Genomic DNA, 21,182 nt, shown 5'->3' with positions numbered 1-21,182 from the left:
TCCTTTGGTGTGATGCTAAGTCGTGGCAAGTCAGTGGCTGCTTATATTTGGGAAAGGTAATTGCTGGTTACTTTAATTGATCTTAACCTGATAATGTGTCAAAACAGTCATTAGTCCTGCATGACAAAATAGTAAATTAGATGCTGTGGTTATTCTCCTTGCATGACAGAAATAGAGTGGGTTGGTGCAACACTCACTATGGAATCATACACCAGCAATAATCTGTTCCTATATTTAGAGACGTTTATCCTGCAGTTCTGCTATTGGGAAAAATCCAGCTTGAAATTAATTTAATCTGATAAATTAAACATTAAAATAAATTGGTATGATTAATCTATTTTCTAAATGCCCAAAACGTAAGAATAGAGGTACACGGAACCAAATTGAAAGAGCCCCTTCCTGCCCAAATTGAATCCACGTTGTCAGCAGCCGACTTAAAAATATGGGTCAAGTTTGCTAACTTCTGTCTCTACAGCTCCCAAGTAGGCAGAAGTTGCTTAATGACACCCAACTTTGAGTGCCCTACAGATAGGAAATGAGGCTTCATTGTTCTTGTAGTATGGGCAGTGGTGTCTGCAGGGTTTGGTCAAAGCAGTCAAGATGGCAGCTGAGATGGTGCGATAGAAATTCTGTTTTTTATCTGTACCGTACATAAAAAATAGGTAGAGCTTCAATTGTACCATCCCAGCTGCCATCTTGACCACACTGTGCGGACACCCCTGAACATGAGGGAGCGACATTCAATATGAAAAATCAATTTAGGGTTAAGGCAGCGTTTCTCAAACTTGGCAACTTTAGGTTGTGTGGACTTCAGTTCCCAGAATTCCCCAGCTAGCATGGCTGGCTGGGGAATTCTGGGAGCTGAAGTCCACACACCTTAAAGTTGCCGAGGTTAATAAAGACGGGCTAAGGAGTGTATCTCATTTCACTTTCAATGTCAACGGTCTTTTGAAAAGTTCAGCCATAACGACAAAGTTCTCACCATCAAGTCACATTTTTAAAAATGTTTATTGCAAGCCGTCTTTGAATATTTTCCAGCACTCAGTTTTAACATAAGCTTACTTGTAAGTCCAATCCACTTGTGTTAATATTATCTACAAGATAAAGTTGTAAGAACCAGAGGCAAATGGCTAGCCATTTTTTATTGTTACAGACCACTTCCAGAACAGCCTCATCTTCAACCTCCCAAAGTGGAACTGCTGAGGTGGCCCAGCTTCCTCTCTACAAGAAAGCACCTTCTGTTGGGAAGAAAACTAATGATTGAACTGTAATTGTTGAATGACTATTGACGTAGGAAAAACACAATTCCTCCTTCAAAAATGTCCCATCTCATAATCTGAGTGGGCTTTGTACAAATGTGGCTACTCATTGAATAGTCCCAGTACTGCCTCCAACATTTCCTGCTCATATTTTTTCCAAGTTCATCAAATATTACACCAGCATGGTATTGAGGTTAGTTGGAATGGGAGTGTAGAGACCAAGGATCAGGTCCATCCTTAGCCATGAACTTACTAGGTGACTTTGGGCCAGTCACTCTTTCTCAGACCAACCTTCTTCACAAGGTTCTTATTGTGGAGATAAAATGGAAAGCCTGATGTTAAGCCACTAAGACCTCTTGGAAGAAAGGTGATATAGCAGTCAATAAGTCAATCATCAATCAGTCAAATAAAATATTTCAGAAAGAACTAATTGACCCAATTTTGAAGGCAGCACACGTATTTATAACATACGTATAAAATTTACTTTTAAATGAAGGGATGACATATAAGCAGTTGATCTTCTCAGACTGTATGGAATTTATCTGATCCCATAAGGACATGGATACTGTATGACTTATGAAATGATGGATGCTCAAAAGAAATGCACCGGGCTACATCATTTGACATGGAGGGAATCACTCAACTCCACAGTGTCGCTCATCCACACCATGAATATGTCGAGATTTCAAAATGCCAGTGCTTTTAGTGGTGAAAAGGATACCAACTGGCACTTCTGAGAAAACAAGAACAGTTTTAAATCTTTATTAAAAGATTGTAAAAAGTATAAAACTGATTCAAATGCCTACTCTCCACAGAAAGGCATTCTGTTCTGTATTTTGTTTAAAAGTTGGTACTACTCTGTCACACTACGTTTATTGTTTTTTTCTGCGTGGAGGAAATGACAGGACGGCAGTTGTGAAAGGCCAGAAATCTACCACCAGCTCCATCCATTCAGAGCTGGGCTTGGAGGATGGCTCACATGAAACAAACACAGATAGACAAAACTATTAAGCATTATGTGCCTTTCCTCTCTGCGTCAGCTAAATTGAAGGCAGGGCATCATATTATTTTAATCAGATGACAACATTAAAGCTCAACAAATAAACTAGCTAATTACATCAGGAAATTGGGGGGGAAAAAAATCTCAGTGAAATTAATACTGGTGAAGTGACCTCAGCGTTACTCTTGAAAGGTGTATCTGCCACACCCTATTGCAGATATTATTTCCATGAATAATTGAGCAATTTATATTAGTCTTGTTAGGCTGCATAGTTTTGTCACTAGAGGGATAGGCAATTATTCTGAAAGAAAAAAAGCATACTCAAAAGAGTTTTTGTGAAAGTAAAGACCCCCAAACAAAACCTTTGAAGGCCTACTTGTGCTTTGTTTTTTGGCTACTGGAAGAATTGCCACTTCTGTCTTGTCATCAAGGTACAAACAATTAAGCTATTTGCTGACTGTGGGATTGCCTGAAATTAACTCATCCGGCTGTCTATTATTTGGGCATTAAAACAAATATATATTCCTAAATCATCTTGAGATACTAAACTGACAGTGTCTCATATCTTACAACAGTTTCACAAATGGCCTGGAAGAGAGGATCAAATTAATAGAAAAGCAGCAGCAGCAGCAGCAGCTTCTGAGCTAGAAGCAGAAGGTAGCTGATGGAATTAGCTGCTCACGGTTTTGAATTCTGAGCTTTTAATCTAAACCCTGAAGCTGGAGGAGATCCATTCAGAGTATACAGCATGGTTCACATTGCCAGGGCCTCCCTCATTCCAGGGTGTAAAGATAGGAATACAAAAGAAAGGGTGGGACCTTGATTATGACTGCCAACTTGAATTTTTCAACCCTGCTCAGCTAAGTGGTTAGTTCTGTTAGGGAGCCACAATCCAATGGGCATTCATAGCAGTCTGTGACACCAGCTAGCATCAATACAAGAAAAGTGGAGTGAATGCTGACTCTAAAAAGTTAAGAAATACACACTCAACTGCTCCCAGTTACACACATGCAGTATGCACGCATGGGATCATGGACTTTCTTCACTCTGAACACGCAGCTTGAGGGCCTTCTGAAGCCAGCACTTTAATAGATGGCAGATTTGGAAGAACCTCCTCAAATGCATTCTCTAATACTACATGAACTTCAGTTACCAGCTGCCTCCTGGTATTGCTAATCGCTGCCTGGCCCAAGGGGGTAACCCAGTAGGAAGTTGGTTTGGACACTCAAATTTAATCTTGAGTTCCAAGCATCTGGATGAGAAACCCTTTGCTTTTCTCTGGGTGAGCAAGCAAAACAGCCAGGAAACTACCACTGGCCCTATTGACTCCTATGATGCCCAAACATGGAATTAGGAGTAATGGTTTCTGACAAAACAGGATTTATAAATTAATTTAAAACTATGATTTAAAACGAAAGCACCAACCAAGAGCGAAGTGGGAGGATGAACAGAATTAATGAAATACGCTCTCTTTGTAACCAGAGGTTTGGCAAGCTTATCCCTTTGTCGAGAAGCAAAATCCCAATGAAAAATATCATTTTTCAATGTCATTACAGTTCGGTGAATTGAAAGAGGGATAAATGCAAAGCTTATATTGTGGCCCAATTTATAGTAAAGGTAAAGGTTTCCCTTGACATTAAGTCCAGTCGTGTCCGACTCTAGGGGACGGTGCTCATCTCAGTTTCAAAGCCGAAGAGTCGGCGTTTGTCTGTAGACACTTCCACGGTCATGTGGCCCGCATGACTAAACGGAAAGCCATTATCTGCCTGCCGAAGCGGTATCTATTAATCTACTCACATTTGCGTGTTTTCGAACTGCTAGGTTGGCAGGAGCTGGGACTAGCAGCGGGAGCTCACCCCGTCACGCAGATTCAAATCGCCAACCTTCTGATCAGCAAGCTCAGCAGCTCAGCGGTTTAACCCGCAGTGCCATCGCATCCCCAGGCCCAATTTATACACCCCACTAAAGCCTGTTTGTTAATATGATGCGGTAAGCCATAATTAGTTGAGTTTGCACAACATGCTAAGTCATATAGTTTAAAAACACAAACCCTAGTTTGTGTGTTAGCAATTCTTGGACCTTCTACAGATTAAGACTTGTACAGGTTTTGAAAATTATTTGGATGAAACTAAAACCACTCCCTATAAGCTTTTTTTGCACACATAGTGATCATACATATTCAGGCTACTGCTGGTTGATAAACCAACACTAACTATAATTTCACAGATCTCCCTTTATCCAATACATATATTCTTAAAACCAGCAGTATATGAATGTAAAACTCTCAAATGTCATAAGTGACAATACTATAGAACCAACTGTCACCTTGACAAAAGTCATTTTATAGTTTACACTTCTCAGCAGTTTTGAACACAATGCAATGAATACTATTTTATGCAAAGTACTGTTGGAAGACTGGTTTTTTAATGTATTTCTACAATAGTCTTATGTATTTAGTTCTTTCACAATCTTATAATTTTACAGTGGAAAGCTTCATGGGTAGCTCCGTAGAGTTAATCTCAAAGTTTTATTGGAAAATCTTAAACTTACTCAGAGTTTTTGCCAAGACAGTTAGAGTATGTTCAAAAACAGAAAATCAAACCTATAGGTAATAACCACCATTCTAGAACTTTAATATAAAGCACCAGATCTATTAAATATAAAGTAGTAGATTAACAAAAAAAAAGACTCATGTTCATTCTATTGATAAAACAGCATTATCTTCTTCTGCACTAGCTGCTACCTAAAGCATCCCTTGTTTCTTCTGAGTTTTTCTCTTTCCTTAGATTTCCGAGTACAATTCCTGCGAAAAGTAAAATCCCTAGGTTGCGGTTCGAAGAAAACTTGTTCCAGCAGTCTTTAGGATTGTTTATGTCCAAATGGAATATCTGGAAAAGAGACATACATGATTCATCAATATTGCCCCTATTCAAATTTTATAATCTGTCCAGTCTTCCCACCCTCCTTTTTCTCAGACAAACCTAAAAGCACCAGCTTTAAATGACCAGCTATGAATTCCTTTTCCTTTTCCTCTTTCTTCAACTTAGTCCTTCACTCTTGCCTTGTCTATCCCTCCATCCCTCTGTTGAACGCCGCACTGCAGCCTCGGAAAGGCAGCACAAGCTTCAATCAACATCAACCTCAGCTGGCATTTCTTCGAGGCTGTGGACTCAGAGGATCAGGCACTCAGTCTTCCAACATCCAGCTTTAAACAGGATCTAACCTGGCTTCCCCAACAGATGGCCGCAGCTGTCAGGGCTGCATAGAAGGGGAAGGTCTGGCTGCAATTTATTCCTGCCACAGAAAATCCACAGAGCATTGTGCAACTGAAGCCAAGGAGCCAGTATTTTGTCTTTTCCCCAAAGAGGAGCGCTGTAGATTTCACACCAATGGCAAGATCATCTGTTTTATCCTAAAATAAAAAGTTGGAAAGTTGTTAATAAAAAAAATACCAACTACAGCGGCAGTTTAGTTTGCGGAGAAGAACAGCTGCAGAGCAGCCAAAGACATTGCACTGCCTACTTGCAGCCATGAAGAACAAGGGTATGAAAAATAAAGCCAATATATTTTGCATTAGACAGCAGGACGTTTTGCAGAAGATTAAGAGTGGATCTTTTAGGTGGGCAGAATGTTTTGAACGTTTGGGGTAGAACATGCACTCTCAAGCTGATAGCCCTTCTGGAATGCTCAAAATGGGATTTTTTTGTGCATTTTTGCATTCAGAAGAGTTAGAAACAAAACATTTAGTGCACCCCTAGGAAGGTTTAAAGGTGAGAGGAAAGTAAAATCAAAAGCTGATACTTAGTCTAAATTAACTTATCTGTAATACTATTAGCTTTAGATACTAAGATGCTAAACACCACTACTAAGTTTATCAATATTAAATAGTTTAGTTTATATTCATACTTGTTTGCTCAGGAAATACTATTAAACAATTAGTCTTCCTTTCCAAATTCTTGTTTTTACTTTCGGTACCCCAAGGATATGAGATCTGGTGTTTATGACCTCAAGAGACCACTCAGCTATCTGTAGACATAGCTATACACCTTTTGAGGTATCAGCAGTGTTATGCAGATCACAGAAAAGAACCAAGAAGTTTGGCTTGCTTCATTTTCTGTTTTTTTGTTAAATATTATTTTTGGTAAAATATTGGCCTTTAAGGGAGTACATGCATCCTATTTTTTATTACATCACCATGAGGTAAAATATCACAAATACTATAAACTAGTGTTTCTCACCTCAGCAACCTTAAGATGTGTGGACTCCAACTTCCAGAATTCCTCAGCCAGTATGCTGGCTGGGGAATTCTGGGAGTTGGAGTCCACAAACCTTAAAGTCGCTGAGGTTGACAAACTGCTCTAAATGCCACTGAAGAATTTAGAAAAGATGTCATATTACCTGGGAACTATATCTTGGATTACCTGGAATTGGGGTTTTTATTTCTTAAACAGAAGTAAGTTTTAATGCACTGAAAACAATTGGAAAAGGTGGAACTGCCTAAAACTCCTCTTAATGAACTCCTGATTCCTTATTCTCAAACTGTGCAAAGAAGCCAGGGGTCTCCTCATTCTTGTACCATTGTATTATCAAGAAAAGGCATCTAAGTGCATAATCATTACATGGGTTTCATTTACACATTGCTTCTAATTGCCTGGGTAGAGTCCTTGATTACCAGCATAGCTCTTGGCATCAAAGATAACTAAAACAAATACAAGCAGCTGCCAACATGCACTGTTTACCATTCAAATGCCCGTGTTTCCAGTTCAACAGGAACTAGGATCCCATAGCAACATAATTTAGCAAATCATTTAACCGCACTCTCTCATTTCAATATCCTTTTTATCAAGAAATATGAGTCACCTGGTGAGCATAAATGGTATCATAAATCAAAGTCCAACAGATGCCGGAAAAATACAGGGGTAAGCAAACTGACCAATTGCAAGAACCATGGACCGCAGACCAACCAAGTAAGGCTCCCCAATTGAAGACACATCCTAAAAGAAATAAGGGTAAACAAGTCAGAATAATATTTGGCCAACACACTCTCTCTCTCAAGTTGAGAAGCAACAATACTTCTCCACCCTTATTGCATCCACAGATAGCCACCCAGTGGCTTTGTTTAGAGTGACCCAAGCCCATTTTTGGTAAATGGGACTTGGACATTCCCCTAAAAGGCCATGTGGAGGAATCTGCACAGCACCTGTCAGAAAAAATTGCTCGAAATCATTCCCAGTTAGACACCAGCCTTGATACAGGTCCAGTGGAGATGCCTGGGGCACAGTCTTGCCCTGTTATCTGGGAACTGTTTGACCCTTTTGGGCCTGAGGAAGAGGACAGGGTCCTCATGACTATGAGCTTGGCCACCTGCTTATTAGAGTCATGCCCCTCCTAGCTAGCCAAGGCTGCCTGGGGGATGACGTATGACTGGGTTCCACGGTGGTGAATTCTTCCTTGTGAGAGGGAGTTGTTCCTCTGCCTCTTAAGGAGGCACTGGTTCGTCCCTCCTCAAGAAGTCATCACTGGATACCATCATACTGGACAATTTTTGTCCAATATCCAATCTCCCTTTTCTAGGATGATTGTGGAGAAGTGGTTGCGCAGCAGCTTCAGCAGACCCTGGATGGTCTGCTCAAAAGTGGATTATCTGGACCCCTTTCAGTCAGGATTCAGGCCTGGGCATGGGATGGAAAAAGCATTGGTCACGCTCTTGATGATCTCTGGCAAGGGCAGGATGGGGGTTGTACATCCAACCTTGCCCTAGACTTCTTGGTGGCTTTCAACATCATTGACCATGGTATCCTTCTGGATCAGCTCTGTGGAGTGGGAGTGAGCAGCATTGTATTGTGCTGGTTCTCTTCTTTTCTGCGGGGCTGATACCACTCGGTGTTGACTGGGAGTGAGAGGTCCCACCCTTGACCCCTACTATGTGGGGTTCCACAGGGTTCGGTATTCTCTCCACTCCTGTTTAACATCTATATGAATCTGTTGGGTGAGATCATCCATTGCCATGGGGTGATGTATCACTGCCTCTGGAAAACTAAGTGAAACTTTTGATGTCCTGTTTTGGTGTCTGGAGGCTTTGTGGGTCTGGATGGGGAAAAAAGGGTTTTGGCTGAACCCTGGAAAGTTTGAGAGACTTCGGGTTTTAGGGCCTTCTGGATCTGGGACTTTACCATCTTTGGTGCTGGATGGTATTGCACTGCACCAAACAAACCCAGTGTGCAATCTGGGGGTCCTTCTGGACTCATGACACCTGCTCAAGGAGCAGGTGGCAGTTGTGGCTAGGAGAGCCTTTGCACATCTTTGTGTTGTGCTCCGGTTGCACCCATTCCTGGATCATACGGTTCTGCTCACAGTTACTCATGCCTTGGTCACCTCCTGAATGGACTACTGTGATGTGCTCTACATGGGGTTGCCCTTGAGGAGCAACCGGAAGCTTCACCTGGTGCAAAATAAAGAGGCGTGGGCAGTTATGTGTGTCCCTAGAACAGTACATGCTACACCTCTGGTCCACGAGCTGCACTGGTTGCCAGTTTGCTTCTGGGTTCAATTCAGGGTGCTGGTTTTGATCTTTAAAGCTCTACATGACATGGGACCAGGTTATTTGAGGGACTGCTTCTCCTTGATTACATCTACCCTTCCCATCAGATCTGGCAGGAGAGGCATGTTACAGGTCCTGTCTGCTAAAGAGCTCCATCTGATGGGACCTGGGAGGCGGGCCTGTTCTGCTGTGCCACTCGCCCTCTGGAACATCATTCCCCACGAGGTGAGCTTTGCCCTGACCCTATTAGCCTTCTGGGAATCTCTTAAAACATGTATTTTTCCAGCAGCCTTGGGGATCCCATGAAAACAGAGAGCCTGTGACATGGTTACATTGTGTATAAGATGTTGATCCATTCTCCCGTGATCTTATTTATATTTACGTTTGGTTTTAAATTATTGTTTAGACTTGTTTTTAATTGTTTGTTTTATTGTATGCTGCCCAGCATACAGGTCTGCGCCCTGAGGATGCGGACGATCGGGCAAAGTGGGGTTTCAGGATCCAAAAAGCAGACCCCGCGATAGCGGGAAAATGCTAGGAAGAAGACCATATGCTGCCAAGAGTCTTCTTTGTGAGATGGGCGGCTATATAAATTCAATAAATAAATAAATACATAAATAAAGTTTGGAGACACTAGGCTTACTGTAGAATGAGATTGGCTGGTGATGCCCATGATTAGCTTCAGCAATTCCCATCTTCCATATTTCAAATCTGAGGAGGGTTTGAGGGATTTCAGGTATGTATTTATTTATTAATTAATTATCCCGCCTTTATTATTTTTATAAATAACTCAAGGCGGCGAGCATACCTAATACTCCTTCTTCCTCCTATTTTCCCCACAACAGCAACCCTGTGAGGTGGGTTGGGCTGAAAGAGGGACTGGCCCAAGGTCACCCAGCCGGCTTTCATGCCTAAGGTGGGACTAGAACTCACGGATCCCTGGTTTCTAGTCCAGCACCTTAACCACTAGACCAAACCAAGAATCCATAGCATCAAATGTAAAATTAAAACCTCCCTCTAAAATGAGGATCAATTCTAGTGATACTCGGACACATTCGTGTCATTTTCTCTGGCAACAATAGGGAAGAGATTCTCCTCAACCCTTCTTCTGGGATTTTTTAAAACTTCCTAATCTAACAGAGACGATGTAGAATATGCATTCTGACCTACACTAAGAGTTATGTAGGACAATTCACTTGCTGGTGACACATTTTTATATGTATTTCAGTCTTTTCATCTCATAACAACTCCTCTTAATGCAAAGTAGACATACAGACGGGGATTTCAAATAGCATAAGTAAGATTTGGCTACTGTTTATTCAGTATGTTTTAGAGAGAGTCAGGAAGCAGAGTTCTCCATTTTTCTAGCACTTCCAAATGAATAATGAAGTATTATGAAAATACATTAGACTGCATTTTTATGGAAGGGTGCACGATCTTAAGCACCCTGAAGGTGCCTCCATATATTAAGATATTTTTAACACCTCTATCTTGGATGGTACTTTTATACTTTTATATAAGAGTACTGTTCTAGGGCATGTTAAAATAATTTTTATTCTTGTTTTTACTGTAAACTGCCCAGAGTCACTCCTTGAGGGAGATGGGCAGTGAATAAGTTTAGTTAGTAAATAAGCAAGTAAGCAAGCAAGCAAGAAAGTAAGTAAGTAAATAAATAAATGTATGTATTTATTTTCTTTTATTGCATTTGAGGAAAGTGAGTCAGCCCAACTTAATGAGGAAGTAATTTTCAAGAAACGAGGCACTGACTCTCCCATCGCTAAATCTTACTCATGGCAGAGGGTAAATTGCTTTAATTCCCCTTACTTGAATCAGTGACTGGATGACAAGAACCAAAGATGATGGCCAAAACTCTCTTGTGAAGACCATCAGCCAACGTATTAAAAAGGGATGGGAGGCTTGTTTTCCAATTAACTGTGATAACTGTTTATGCAGATGTAGCAGGGAGCAGCTTTTGGAAGCAGCTGCATCAATTCTGCAAGAACACAGTTGTCCCAATGCTTCAAAGAGACACGTTTCGTTCACACAAACACTCGTTGCAAAACACGTCCTTTGAACACACTGCATGGCCTACTGTTGTTATGCTTAAAAATTTAAATTTAATTAGCAGAAGTTAAATGCACACTAGGTTCGTCTTCTAGAGCAAAGCTATCCCTTTCCAGTGGTGGCCACACAATGGGGGAATGTCACTTTAGCACTAGGTTAAGCTCCTTTCAGTCTCTCTCAAATGATTTTAGGCTGCTTTCATATTTTTGCAACAATATTTGAGCTCTCAGATATATGTGTTTTAATCATTCGGACCAGGGTTTGTATTTCTAGGTGCGAAGATTACTGCAGATGCTGACTGCAGTCAGGAAATCAGAAGACGCTTAATCCTTGGGAGAAGAGCAATGACAAATCTTGATAAAATAGTTAAGAGCAGAGACATCACACTGACAACAAAGGTCCGCATAGTTAAAGCAATGGTGTTCCCCATAGTAACATATGGCTGCGAGAGCTGGACCATAAGGAAGGCTGAGAGAAGGAAGATCGATGCTTTTGAACTCTGGTGTTGGAGAAAAATTCTGAGAGTGCCTTGGACTGCAAGAAGATCAAACCAGTCCATCCTCCAGGAAATAAAGCCAGACTGCTCACTCGAGGGAATGATATTAAAGGCAAAACTGAAATACTTTGGCCACATAATGAGAAGACAGGACACCCTGGAGAAGAAGATGATGCTAAGGAAAGTGGAAGGCAAACAGAAGAGGGGCCAACCAAGGGCAAGATGGATGGATGATATTCTAGAGGTGACGGACTCGTCCCTGGGGGAGCTGGGGGTGTTGACGACTGACAGGAAGCTCTGGCGTGGGCTGGTCCATGAAGTCACGAAGAGTCGGAAGTGACTAAACGAATAAACAACAACAAAAACAAGGGTTTCTCAACCAGGGTTCTTGGCACTCTGGAGTCACCAGGGGTTCCCTGGGAGATCATGATTTATTTAAAAAATTTCAAATTTGGGCAAAAAAAGAGGTAAGTTTCTTTATGTTTAGTTAAGAACACCTTTTAATGCATATATACAGGCCTACCCATGAAACGAATATAATAATTTTGTAACTTGTGGCCTATATTTGAGCCTGAATGTGTAGGGGTTCCCCAAGGCCTAAAAAAATATTTCAAGGGTTCCCCCAGGGTCAAAAGGTTGAGAAAGGCTGATTTTTGGACCATTTCCTGATTTTATAACAACACAGCTAAGAGGTGAGGTATTCGTATTTAAAATATATGAATAACTATAACAATGGAGGAAATTATGATTGTGAGACAGGCAAGGGATGTAATTATTAAAGATCTGTTATTATGTTTGGCTGCTAGTGTTCAAGAAGTGCTCATTGGAAGAATTGGTTAAACATGAAGCTAGGTGCTTCAGGACTCCAATAGCAGGAAAACGTTTTGGAAGTAGCCAATACTCCAAGCAAAAAACATTTTAACTCATGTAGCCACGGGGGAGGACAGAATGGCAAATTACTTCTCATGCTAATCAATTCATGCAAATTTGTGTTCTGAGCTGTGCAGAGTTGTGTTTTAAGATGGGTGACCATTCAAATCAAATCAAATCAAATCAAATCAAATCAAATCAAATCAAATCAAATCAAATCAAATCAAATCAAATCAAATCAAATCAAATCATCAATAGTTTCTGAGCAAACCACCTAAATACAACAACGACTTAAGTCAGTATAAGCAGGCCATTTATATGAAATGGAAGTTGTTGAACTTACCTAAGTATAACTGTGGCCAATAAGTTATTCTCTTCATAAGTGGGTAGGTCACCACAAGAAATAAAGAAGAAGCTCCTAAAATAATGCTGTGAAAAATTGGAAGCTTTATATTAAAAATACACTTTTTTCTTCGAGTACACTATTTTCTAATGTCTGACTGTAGCCTATAAGAGGTAGGAGAAAAGGACATCTTTTGCAATAAATATGGAAGCAGGGAAGGTATTAAGTACACTTCACAGAGACCCCTTTGTGCGAGGGCACCAACATCAAATCTGTGCTCATTCATGAAGACCATGGTGTAGCCTTGGCTCATCCAGGGGTTCTCCAACTTGGTGGTAGTATGATCCCCGAAAATGATAAATGAATTTTAGTGAATATTGAATAATGAATTTTTGTGACAACAAACAAACAAACAAACAAACAAACCACTTAATAAAAATATGTAACTTACATATTTTCTTGACAGAGGCTTACTTTTATCAACACTACTGGCAGATTGGTCATTTTCAAATTTTTGCTTACCACTCAACAAAAACATTTCTATTCTATTCTATTTATGTCTTTATGCAATGCATGCATTGCCATATCCCCAAAGGACTCCTGAGAGTTAACAACATAATAAACCATATCAAGCAAGAATATTAAAATGTCCATAGTCCCATTGTCACAGAAAATAAGTTAAAGAATAAAAGACAGAAGAAACCACACAGCAAAACTAACAAAAATAAAAGAAAAATGGACATGGCTATCCATTCAGCACTGCCCAGAAGGGCTTTAATTAACTTCTAGAAGGCTACTAAGGGAGGGGCCAACTGAGTGTCCCCTCAACACAGGTCACAAACATGTGGCCCATGGACCACCCGTGGCCTGCTGAGGGTTTTTGCGTAGCCTGCGACAGCTCACTAATACTAACAAAACTGTAAGATGCTGCTGAGGCCTGAATACTGCTGGGGCAGTTCTTCAGTTAAAAAGGATGCCATGGTTGATGGTATCTGCTATGAACGTTATTTGCTTGCCAGCTGGTAGAACTCAAGTTATCCCCTTGTGCTGACTGCAGACTCAGAATCTACATTTTCATGAAGAGTCATGGCTTTTAATCAAATGACACCGAGAGATAGCCCAATCCCTTCCAAAAATATACTTAAGAAGATCTCTATTGCCATCAACGGCCTATGCAATAAACTCTTCACAATTCACTTACCTGTAATAATTTAAACATAGCAAGACCCATAAGGCCAAGCTAAGCTGTGTGCCAAGAAAAACAAGGGCTTGAAAACGTGATAGCTCTCCAGCTGCCAGTGGTCGACTTGCGGTTCTTGCAACCTAAAACACAGTTATTTCAGAGGCTGCATTCCATCCCTGATAATGTATAGATACAAATTACAGAATTCATTCATTCTGTAGCCCATGCATACTGTGTATACTTGCATATAAGCCCATCCGGGGATAAGTCAATCCTCAAACTTTTAACCAAAATACTGTGAAAAATGCTCCATCTGCAGATAAGCTGACCCTCGAAATTTCTGTATGTTCTAATTTTCACAATTGGCTTATGATTATCCATTTTTCATAGTATTTTGGTTAAAAATTCAAGGGTTGGCTTATCTGTGGATGGGCTTATATGCTGGTATATATGGATATACGAGTACTTTTAAAAAGTATTACTGTATATACTTGTGCATAAGCTGAACTCAGTTTTTGGGGTGCATTTTGGCACCTAAAATTCTTGGCTTATTTGTGAATATTTACAGTAATATTTTTCCTTTCTGGCTTTTGAGCGTATGGCATTCCCCTCCTTACCAAGTGGGCCAAAAGCAATAAGGGTCACTATGTCTATTTTCATGCCTAACACTAAACTACAGGTAGTCCTCGACTTACAACCACTCGCTAAGTGACTGTTCAAAGTTACGATGGTGCTGAAAAGTGATTTATGACTAGTCCTTGCATTTACAACTGTCACAGCGTCCCTGCGATCACGTGATCAAAATTCAGGTGCTTGGCAACTGGCATGTATTTATGATGGTTGCAGTGTCTTGGGGTCACATGATCACCATTTGCAACCTTCCCAGCTGGCTTCTGACAAGCAAAGTCCATGGAGGAAGCTGCATTCACTTAACAACCACATGATTCACTTGATGATGTGGTAATTCACTTAATGACCATGGCAAAAAAGGTCATAAAATTGGGTGTGACTCACTTAACAAATGCCTCACTTAGCAACAGAAGTCCCAGTCCCAATTGTGGTCATAAGTTGAGGACTATCTGTAGGATATTTAAAACGACAATTTTCTGAGTAATCCTATAGTGGTGTGGTTTGTACATAATATGATGTATGTTTGCACATCAGGTAAGCCAAAAGGAAACAAACTACATTATGGTTATGAGTAAACAGCTAAAATCTGTTTTTGCAAAACAACAGCATCACATTATATGGAACAAGCAGTTCTAAGCAGCTCTAAGCAGCTCTAGGGAATAATTCAAGTGTATTTTATTGCTTCAGAGAAGGTGCAACTTGTGTGATGACCACCCAGAAAATCACAAATCATGGTTTCTCAATCTGGCTTGTTTTCACCAGTCAGAATTAAGGTGAACCACTACAATAGGAAGAATGCCTGTGTCTTTAGAATTGGTCTTTCTAACTCATATTGATTAAACTTCAGATATACTTCCAGATGTCTTCAGGAGAAACTATGTAAGCTTATAACTATGATTTATTGAATAAGCCACAAAGGGCTGGTTTCCTGCTACAAGCTATAAATCACAACAACTGAGGTCACCAGGGTAAGACAAAGCACAAGAAGATCCATTATGGCTTAGCACTTCTGTGAAGACAACTATAGCCCTGAAAGCAAAGAAATTTAAGGTATTTTAGATTTAAGTTTAAGGTATTAGGAAAGAGGCTGGAAGACAGCATTTCCAAGGAAGCTTTCTTTGAGATACTCTCCAGGGGAATAACTGAGGACAAGGAGGGCAACAACAACAACAAAAAAACCCCAGATTCTTAGGGGGTACCAGGAAAAATATTTTTCACAGCCCATCCAGGGGTAGGGTAGAACTACAGGTAGTCCTTGCTTAACAACCATTCACTTAGTGACAGTTCAGACTTACGACGGTGCTGAAAAAACTGACTTGAGACCAATCCTCACACTTATGACCATTGCAGTGTCCTTGAGGTCACGTGATTGCCATTTTTGACTTTCCCTGCTGGCTTCTGGCAAGCAAAATCAATGGGGAACCACATGATTCACTTAACGACCACGTGGGTTGCTTAACTCCTGTGATGATTCACTTAGTGCTGCAGAAAGGTCATAAAATTGGGCCAGATTCACTTAATGACCACTTTGCTTAGCAGCCAAAATTCAAGTTGTGGTTGTTAAGCGAGGACTACCTGTAGAGCAGTGTTTGGCAACTTTAAGATGTGTGGACTTCAACTCCCAGAATTCCCCAGCCAACACTAATTTGTAATAGCCAATCAGGGAGGCTGAAGGGTGTCAGAGACAAATGTACACCAAGACAAGAGTAGAACATTGGAATAATTGCTTTTAAATCTGAGTTAAAGCCTGTAGAATGGAAGTCTGTGGAATGGAAAGAACTACTGGTCCCATTATGTTCACTACACCAAGGGGCATCTGCAGGGAGAGTCAAAAAAGTCAAGGCCGCAACTGTACAATAGAATCCCCGCCCCCTTTTTACTGGCATTCCACACGCAAAGCATGTATTAAAAGGACAGAGCTTTGTGTAGCCATGGCTGTCTTCTTGACTGGATACAAATGCTATAAAGCCAGAGAAGGGGGTCCAACATCAAACTAACCCCCCCAAATGAGCAGGACCCTTCCTGGAATCACTGCCTATTACCATACCAGGCACCCCAATAATTTAGTAATGGGGACAAAGCCTTCAGGGAAACAGAGAGTGAATTCAAAGGACAAATGGAATTCAATGTGAGTTTGGGGCAGGACAAAACGAGTCATCACTATGGATCTCTGCCTGAGTGAAAACTTGATTTAAACATCACATCAGCATCTCGCTGCTGTAAAAAAGGCAGATGACATGTTGGGTGTCATGAGCACTGATGGTGAGCAGGAGGGGGCCGCTATCGAGGGGGGAAAATGCATGCGTAGTAGAGAGAATTTGAGCTGTCATTCAAAGAGACACAGAACAGACCCGCCTTGACTTTTGGGGTTTATCTGTCTGGGTTTTCCCACGCTTCTTCAGTTTGGTAGGATTTTCTGTCTACTGTAGCAGTAATAAAACACTAGAGACTTATTCCTCATCTCGGCATGGTTCCTGCTTGTCAGGACATTGGGAATCGTTAGGAAAAGATTCCAAAACTGAACTCCTAATAATGGCTTTAAGAAATGTAGAGTGCAAACAAGCTCAGAATACAATTTTCAGTTGTGGTTCCTGTACCATGACAAAGATAATGTAAAGGCAGAAAAAAAAAACCCAAATGATTAAGGAGAAAAGGACCACTCTCCCAAAGGTTTCATCGTTTCAGGACCTTTAGCTTTCAAAAAAGGCAGTTGAAAGACAGCCCCGATTTATAATGTTACAGGTAGTCCTTGCTTAACAACCACTTGTTTAGTGATGGTTCCGACTTATGACAGTGCTGGAAAAACCGACTTACAACTGGTCCACACACTTACAACTGTCACAGCATCCCTGCAGTCACGTGATCACAATTTGGGTGCTTGGCAACCAGTTCGCATTTATGACCATTGCAGTGTCCCTTGGTCACATGATCGCCGTTTTCGACCTTCCTGGCCAGCTTCTGGCAAGCAAAATCAATGACGAACTGTGTGATTTGCTTAGAGACCACGTGGTTTGCTTAATGCCTGTGGTGACTTGCTCAACAACCACTGCAAAAAAGGTCGTAAAATTAGGTCAGATTCACTTAATGACCGCTTCACTTAGCAACTGAAATTCCCAATTCTGATAGTTAAGCAGGACTACCTGTACACATGGCAGGGCCCTTCTCTCTTTGACTTCATATTAAATCTCAAGTTCATTCAAAGAAATTAAATGAAGAGGGATCCCAGGAAAATAATAGAATTTCCCCACAGCTGATAGTTTAATAATAGGATTCACTACCACAACCTGACAATAGCTATCAGAAGTGAAATCAACAAATAATCTGTTGAGTTATGATGATTATAGGTGTCCAGGATTAGAAACAGCATGTGTTCATACTAATTGTTTGGAAACATGGGGTACAAGAACATCGATGATTGCTTGTGAATTTCCACTAAGGACTATCATGTTTACCAAGAACAGAATGCTGATTTGATCCAGTGTGGGCTTTTTGGATCAGACATATTGTTTCACTTTAGAGCAGAGTTTCTCAACCTTGGCCACTGGAAGGTATGTGGACTTCACACATGCTGGCTGGGGAATTCTGGGAATTGAAGTCCACACATCTTCCAGTGGCCAAGGTTGAGAAACGCTGCTCTAGATATTTAAAGGTTGGGGGGAAATGGTAAAATAAGAGGCCTTCAACACTTTCTAGCTGTAGTGCAGATTTCAACATTCAAAACTAACCTTTAAGCACAAGGATCCAGAGCTTGAATGAATCAATGTAAAAACCGTTGGGGAGAAGCTAAATTCTGGTCTAAGGGGCATTTTCTGTTCAGCAAGTTTAAAGATACTGATATTCCCCATGCTGGCTGGGGAATTCTGGGAGTTGTAGTCCACACATCTTCAAGCTGCCAAGGTTGAGAAACACTGGTGTAGGCACCTAAAAACAGACCTGGCAGCTGGCATTGGAAGGTTGTTCAAAGGAATTGCAGAAAGCCTTTGATGTGAGTGAGGATCTTTTAATCTAGCAACGCTGTTTACCTCTCTGAGAACTGCTAGAGAGGAAGTGAGCGAGGGAGGAAGGGCAGGGACTTGCCATTAAACAAATGACCATTTATTTAATTAGCAAATATGATGAGTTCCAAATCTTCTCTACCTTTTTGTCATAGTCCAAGTCCCACATGTCATTTATGGTGCAACCTGCTCCACGCATCAGAACTGACCCAATACCAAAAAGTAACAGCATGTCCCAGGATGGCCAGTAACCTGGTTCTGCTGCCAAGGCTATACTCCAGGTGCAAGGCAGATACAGCAGCCAAATCCCTAAAATAAAAAGTTAGACAGGGAATAGAAAAGGAGAGATGCATACAAATGATTAGTTCCTTAGTTTAATTTATTTTTTTTAATCCATTCAATCATTCAGTCTTGATTCTCGGAGACTGCCTGGACAACTCCACACAGTTTTCTTGGCAAGGTTTTTTGGAAGTGGTTTGCCATTGCCTCCTTCTTAGGGCTAAGAGAAAGTGACTGGCCCAAGGTCACCCAGCTGGCTTTACACCCAACACAGGACTAGAACTCACGGTCTCCTGGTTTCTAGCCTGGTGCCTTAACCACTACACCAAACTGGCTCTCAGTTTAATTCTTAAGCTAGTTTAATTCTTCAATACTCGTTTCACCTCAGGTTATTTCTTTTTTTTTTAATTTAGCATTTTTCCTACCAAGAAAAATGTTATACCAATCTCACTGTGAAACACAATAGTGTGGATACTTCATTTGAGAAGACCAATATACATCAAGAGAAAATGCCACCAGGTCCAGAAAAAATGTTCAGGGTTCATCAGCCCTTAACTTGACAATGATTTGTGACAGCATTTCACTCCCTCTGGAGGCCAAATTAAGTTGCACAAGTTCAAGAACAAGCCATACAATTAATACAATACCCAACCAAATGAAAGAAATAAGAAAACAGGACAGTAGGAAACAGATATCTCCAGTATCAAAAGCTTTGTCTCCTCTCCAGTTGCAAGAGATTAATACTCCCCTACTCGATTCTTTTATGCTTTCAGAAATATTACGTAATTATGCATAACAGACATACCACAAGCATTGCAAAATGAAATAAAACCATCACAAAAAGCAATTTTCTATCACATTTCTATTGCTTCCAGGCCTTCTCAGACTAACAGCACACTTCTGAGCTTTATAGTCCCTGAAAGTTTAATAACAAGCCTGCATTTCTCTTGGTTTAATGATTTTAAACCCAGGGTAGTGTCTTACATTCATTGTGGGAAGGGGGGCAACAGAAATTCCAGCCATTTGCCCTCTATGCAAAGGCCAGCTCTGACACCTTCCAAAAGATTCAGAAGGAAAATGTTAGACAGGGCCATAAAACTTGTTCTGCAAAATTCAGACTCTAAATAGCTAAGGATTAAAACTTTTTTTTTTTTTTTACACAATTTCACACTATGTTTGCGACACATGGGATTTGTTTATGGTTTGTTTAATCCCACTTCACTGAACAAACCAAACTGGATTGGCAACTGCAGCAAGATTATTGCATGCACAAATCTAGAATAATAATGATATACCCACAGTAGAAGACTGGATTTTAAAATTGATGGGAGATTGCAGAAGGGCAAAGCTAACCATTTTGGTCAGGGACAAAACCATAAAGACTTTTTTAAAAGACTGGAAGCTTTATATCGACTTTTTGTTGAAAGAAGAAAAGACCAAATGAATCGTAGATTTATACATTCAGGGATTAAAGGGCTAAAGGGGAAGATGGAAAAATTAAGTAATTTATGGAAAGAAGGGCGAAGCCATAATCTCTTCCTTTTTTTTCCAGCCTTCTTTTCTTTAATTGTTTATACTTTATTGCATTGAAAAATTCTAATAAAAATATTTTAAAAAATAAATAATCCACACAGGGTTCATGCGATATACCCTAGTAAGCCCCAAATAAGCGGGCAGTGTTTGGGCTGTGCAGGGGGTGGGAAATCGTCCGTGGCGGGCGATTCCATGCATAGAAATCCGCGACTAAACCCGTCCAGTCCGGTTTACTCTAGAGTAAATACGTGCCAGAGGCTCCTTTTATTTTCTTCCGTTCTCTAGGCAAAGCAAGAGGAGGGATGCTGAGCTCCGCCCCGCAGGCCAACTCACCAATGGGTTTATCCAGTCGCATGAGACGGAGGTAAGGCTGGAGCGTGCGCGGAGCCGCCTGCACCAAAGCCGCCGCGGAAAACGTCCCGGCCAGGCTGGTCCTCGATCCCGGGGAGCGCGGCGGCTCCCAGCTCGAAGTGGGGCCCGACAAGGTCCGGAGCGCGGCCGCGGGGCAAGGCACGCCCGCTCTTGCCGGGGCGAGAAGGGGGCCCTTAAAGCGGCAAAGTAGCCAGGTTGCCCTGCAGAGCAGGCGCGCGAGCCCCATGGCCACTCCGGAGTGCCCCTGCTGTGACGTCACCGGGGGTGTTCCCCCTCCAAGGGCCAATAGGAAGCGTAAGAATCGTGACGTAGAGGGGCGAAAGGAACCGAGCTACATGGCTTTCAGGCGCCCTGCGGCCTGTCGGGTTCTGCTGCGCGGAGGCGTTCTGGAGCAATTGCTTTCTCCGGAGGGCGCTTTCCGGCTTGCCCCGGGATAAGAAGCGAGGTGGAGGGAGCGGGCCGAAAGTAAAGATAGGAGTGCGGGCTTTGCCTGTGCCTCTCTTCCAAACAACTGGGGAAATGCAGGAAAAAGGACCTGTTGTTTCAGAGAGTCTTCTGTTCCTGTAGAACAGTGTTTCTCAACCTTGGCAACGTGAAGATGCGTGGACTTCAACTCC

General features: G+C 41.4%; 1 protein-coding gene across 1 annotated transcript; it reads right to left on the bottom strand.

Moving 5' to 3' along the window:
- Window positions 1–4,540: 4,540 nt before the first annotated feature.
- Window positions 4,541–20,803, bottom strand: COQ2 (coenzyme Q2, polyprenyltransferase). The gene is made up of 7 exons (XM_063310341.1): window positions 20,527–20,803; window positions 18,524–18,690; window positions 13,775–13,896; window positions 12,574–12,659; window positions 7,120–7,253; window positions 5,483–5,671; window positions 4,541–5,147 (listed from the first exon to the last, which is right to left on the bottom strand). The coding sequence occupies exons 1-7, from the start codon at window positions 20,789–20,791 to the stop codon at window positions 4,992–4,994; spliced, it is 1,119 nt and encodes a 372-aa protein (XP_063166411.1). The 5' UTR covers window positions 20,792–20,803; the 3' UTR covers window positions 4,541–4,991.
- Between the last annotated feature and the right edge of the window lie 379 nt (window positions 20,804–21,182).

This window comes from Candoia aspera, chromosome 8, assembly GCF_035149785.1.
Source record: "Candoia aspera isolate rCanAsp1 chromosome 8, rCanAsp1.hap2, whole genome shotgun sequence".
Lineage (NCBI taxonomy): Eukaryota > Metazoa > Chordata > Lepidosauria > Squamata > Boidae > Candoia > Candoia aspera.
This window is presented reverse-complemented; position numbering and strand designations above follow the sequence as displayed.

Coding starts and splice junctions, on each gene's coding strand:
- COQ2 (XM_063310341.1), bottom strand. CDS start 20,791: ATGGGGCTCGCGCGCCTGCTCTGCAGGGCAACCTGGCTACTTTGCCGC. Junction 13,897..18,523: donor ACTTGGACTATGACAAAAAG/GTAGAGAAGATT, acceptor ACTGTGTTTTAG/GTTGCAAGAACCGCAAGTCG. Junction 7,254..12,573: donor TTGGCCACAGTTATACTTAG/GTAAGTTCAACA, acceptor TATTTCTTTTAG/GATGTGTCTTCAATTGGGGA.